At 35.4% G+C, this 4,477-nt stretch overlaps 1 protein-coding gene across 1 annotated transcript; it reads left to right on the top strand.

Annotated features, from left to right (window-relative positions):
• Window positions 1–1,523: 1,523 nt before the first annotated feature.
• LOC144969164 (uncharacterized) lies at window positions 1,524–3,596 on the top strand. The gene is made up of 3 exons (XM_078908272.1): window positions 1,524–2,208; window positions 2,871–3,019; window positions 3,282–3,596. Exons 1-3 carry the CDS (start codon window positions 2,187–2,189, stop codon window positions 3,594–3,596), a joined length of 486 nt encoding a protein of 161 aa, XP_078764398.1. The 5' UTR covers window positions 1,524–2,186.
• The last annotated feature ends 881 nt before the right edge of the window (window positions 3,597–4,477 follow it).

Genomic DNA, 4,477 nt, shown 5'->3' with positions numbered 1-4,477 from the left:
ACAAGTTTCTACACTGGTACACAGTTAAAGGTAAGTCTGTATGATTTGATCGTCTCCATATACCTATACTATATTACACCATTCACGGCTAATTGTAAGATTTATTCTCTCAAAAAATCACAGAAGACAGAGATGACGAGCCTGACACAGGAATATTAATATAATAAACCAGCTTCACAGATCATCATAATCTTAGTCTTAGTGGATCAATGAGTCTATATGTTTACATTCAAGTTTCAACTCTTGTGCCTTTAAGGTGATGAATTCCTCCGAATTCACCAAAGATTATAAATAAGACCACTATGTCATTAATGAACATGACTGGTGTCATAATCTTCAGGAACTACCGCCAGTCACATCGATTGATGTAGCGAACTACCTCGTAACGACAAGTTTCTACACTGGTACACAGTTCAAGTTAAGTCTATTTTTTTATCGTTTCCCTATACCTATACTATATTACACTATTCACGGCTAATTGTAAGATTCATTCTCTCAAAAAAATCACAGAAGACAGAGATGACGAGCTTGACACAGGAATATTAATATAATAAGACCTGCTTCACAGAGTCGTGATCATCTTAGTCTTAGTGGATCAATGAGTCTATATGTTTACATTCAAGTTTCAACTCTTGTGCCTTTAAGGTGATGAATTCCTCCGAATTCACCAAAGATTATAAATAAGACCACTATGTCATTAATGAACATGACTGGTGTCATAATCTTCAGGAACTACCGCCAGTCACATCGATTGATGTAGCGAACTACCTCGTAACGACAAGTTTCTACACTGGTACACAGTTCAAGTTAAGTCTATTTTTTTATCGTTTCCCTATACCTATACTATATTACACTATTCACGGCTAATTGTAAGATTCATTCTCTCAAAAAATCACAGAAGACAGAGATGACGAGCCTGACACAGGAATATTAATATAATAAGACCTGCTTCACAGAGTCGTGATCATCTTAGTCTTAGTGGATCAATGAGTCTATATGTTTACATTCAAGTTTCAACTCTTTTGTCTTTAAGGTGATGAATTCCTCTAAATTCATCAAAGATTATAAATAATAATTTTAATTAAAAACACCAGGGCTGGCAATCATAATATTATATGACTATGAGTAGGTACCACAAACGCCCGTCTGTTCCAGTTCAGTGAGCGAGTGAAAAATAACTTGTTTCTTCTTTCATTCACTTCTTTGTCAATGCCCGAGTCAAAGCGAGTATTCCATTGTTCAATTTTTCCTTTGTTAGTGTTATTTATTATCTTACGGTACTTCAATTAAAAATGAAGCGTGTTGGTGATATGTTGAGTTCTTCTGCCAAGAGGCAGAGATTCAAACCAGAATATTCCGCAATCTACCCTTGTTTGGTGTCTTATTCGATTTCACCAATGCATGTGAGGTGATTAATTTGCGAAATCGACTTCAAGTGTTCCAGTGGGGGAAAAAATGACTGCAAGCGCCACGTCGAGACAATGAACCACAAAGAGTGTCAAGGATGAGGACCTCCTCAAGTATGAGTAGCTACTCCAAACCGGTGCTTATCGGCCGTCAGCGCCGTAAATTTAAACGAAAATAAGGCTTTTGTATCAATTCAGTCTTATCCTCGTACAAAAGTTATTGCATTTTCGTTGATATCATTCTAAAGGTCAATTCTTGCTCTTTTTAATGGTATCAAATTTGTATCAAAATACATTGAGGAAAATAAATTGTGACTGTTTGTTTGTAGGTCACTTTTAGCGGAATACTACGGGCTCGAGCGGTCATTTGATACCCATGTCTTTTTATTTTTCAAAGCCAGGTCGCGCCGTGAAACGCAATGATTCAAAAGTTACTTATTCGAAAAGAAAATTGTACGACGTTTAATTCGATATAACTTTAAGTGGTATCGATCCCATTTTTCAACTTTTAATAGCAGTTTTTTAAAGATAAGTCGGAAAAAAAAGTCGTTTAATTTTATCAGAACATACTTAAAGTGGTATCAAAATAAAGAGCAACCTTTTTTCTTTACATTTATGGGAACTACATCCCAATAAATTGTATGGCGTTAGCTGGGTGTTCGATTATAAAAACCATACAACGCGCCCGTTTCTGCCCATCTTTCACTTGCTCCTCTCTCAAAGTCGGTGCTAACGGGTCGCGGGATTTTCGTCAGTGATTGGGAATCACAAACAGTTTTCATGGATTTGAAGTCTAAAGTCGGTAAGTAAAATGATAATTAAGAATATTAGTGGAAATAAATATGTTTGTTGTTGTAAAAAGTCTGTAAAAGTGTTTAAATTTCATGTTGGATTGGACCTGTGTCAACTGAGTAACGATGAACCGTCCAGTTTCATTATCTCCTCCACTCCAGCTACCTGTACTTTACATGCCTTTGTAATTTTCATGCTTTGTCTTTTGTATAACATTTTTATTTCTTTGTTTAGGTCAATATCTTGTTAACATATTTCATTTGTTTAAGTTTATGTTTTGATTATCTTTTATCTGTTTACTGTTATTATTTAAGGTATGGGGTACAGGTCTGTACGAATTCATAATTTAAAATGGCGGCCATGAAAGTTAATCTCATTGACCTGCCGAGTCCATTGTTGGTTTATGAATCTCAAAGTTTAAGTGGGCTTGAATAGTAGTGGGAACATTAATTTCAAATTCAGTTACAAGTGACATGGATACTGGTTTTATTTCTTTTTTTTTCTCTTTTCCGATTCCAGTGGCATTTAGAGTAATAGTTGATTGACAAATGTTTGCCTTTTACTTGTACTACAGCTTCAACCCCTTACAACATGGACTGGTCGGATTGATGTGATGTATTAGTATTTTACCTTCTTGTGCTCATTAAGTAAAACAATTCATTTTAATTTCAGTTGACGAAGTTTACAATGGCCTTAGAAGTTCATTCCTGGCTGTTGGAAAGGGAAGACGTCCCAATGTTCCGACCATCAATGTCATTACGAGGCGTCTTCTGGTTCAGTTGTATTTCCTGAAAGAGGAGGGACGGCGACCATGGAGAGAGGTATGTTGTGTGATATTTGTTTTTGTTTGTGGAGTTGTAGTAGTGTGCCGATGGAGTTGTGGCCTTATAAAAAATATGCAGATCTGGAGGCAATTTTTTTTTATAATGATGAATGATCATCAAAGATGTCATTTTGTAGTCAGGCGATATTTAACTAATACACAAGTTTTGTCCGCAGCTGGTGTCAAGAATCGTATTAGTACTGTAGTTCTATATGGCTATTAACCTTTTTTTTTTTTCTTTTTCATTTATGCTTCTCTAGGTGGAGGACTGGATCCTGAAATTGAAACCTGACCTGGGGCATCATGTAAGAGGACGCGTTCGTGCAATCGTGGAATACTCGTACAAGTGGTGTCACAGTGAGGATTGTTGTTTGGATGTATTCCTTGAGGAACGTGTGAATTTTTTAGCTTTGTCACCTTATTTGTCCTCTATTGGAATTAATCGACAGACATTCAGCGATCCTGAGAATTTTGATGTTACTGATATTGTTGTTTGTAATGAATTAATTGTTGAGCTTCATAAGGCTAAGGCTATCATAATCTTCAAAAAACCATTTTCACTTGTGGGTTGCTAAATTTGTTAAGTGTCCAGTCACTTCAAAACTTGCTCGCCATGGGGACAAAATTGTTACAGATTATTTTAATCTTAAGAATAATAGATCTCCCATGCAGGACTTTCTTCATAAAGCTTTCACTTTTAATGTAGATTTACAATCAGATCTTCAGATTCCTGCACCCCAGCCCATTCTTTCTCCGACTGTGAAAAAACATTGTACAGATTGTCTTCATTTAAAGGAGGAAGTTAAAGTTTAAAAGATTTGATTCTTCTACTGCAGTCGGAGAAACATACTTTAAATACTGAAATCCAGAGTTTGAAATCAAATAGTGAACTTTTGCGTGTGCAGCACGACGCAGATCTTTGTCTGGCTAAGGATAAGGTTGATGTTTTAAAATTGAAAGTTAAATGTGCCAAAAACAAATCAAAATCTGAAGTAAAATGTATTAAAGACAGTATGTCAAAAAATGAAATTTCTTTGAAAAATGACATTTCTAATTTAGAAAAAAAACTCAGCAAAGCTAAGTCAAAGAGCAAAGAATTGAAAAAACAGCTTACATCTTCTGAGGAGGAAGTTGTTGCTTTAAATAACAAATTATTCTTAAACATGAATGATTTCAATGTTGCTGTTAAGGGTACAAAAAATAATGTCTATAGTGATGCCATACGTACGACTGCTATAGGCCTTGTGTGTGAAACTGGTGTATCAGCTGCCAATGTTAGCAAAGTAATTGAAATTGTTGCTAATAATTTATTCCAATATTCCTTTATTGAAAAATTACCCTGCATGCAGACTGTATTAAATATTGTTGATGAAGGCTATGCCCTTTCTCAGTTTCAAATAGTTGAAAGCATTTTGAAAGTTGATGATGTCACTCTTCATAGCGATGGTACCAGTCG

This window comes from Berghia stephanieae, chromosome 3, assembly GCF_034508935.2.
Source record: "Berghia stephanieae isolate SIO BIC M18660-M18661 chromosome 3, UCSD_Bste_1.3, whole genome shotgun sequence".
Lineage (NCBI taxonomy): Eukaryota > Metazoa > Mollusca > Gastropoda > Nudibranchia > Aeolidiidae > Berghia > Berghia stephanieae.
This window is presented reverse-complemented; position numbering and strand designations above follow the sequence as displayed.

Coding starts and splice junctions, on each gene's coding strand:
- LOC144969164 (XM_078908272.1), top strand. CDS start 2,187: ATGGATTTGAAGTCTAAAGTCG. Junction 2,209..2,870: donor GGATTTGAAGTCTAAAGTCG/GTAAGTAAAATG, acceptor TTTTAATTTCAG/TTGACGAAGTTTACAATGGC. Junction 3,020..3,281: donor GACGGCGACCATGGAGAGAG/GTATGTTGTGTG, acceptor ATGCTTCTCTAG/GTGGAGGACTGGATCCTGAA.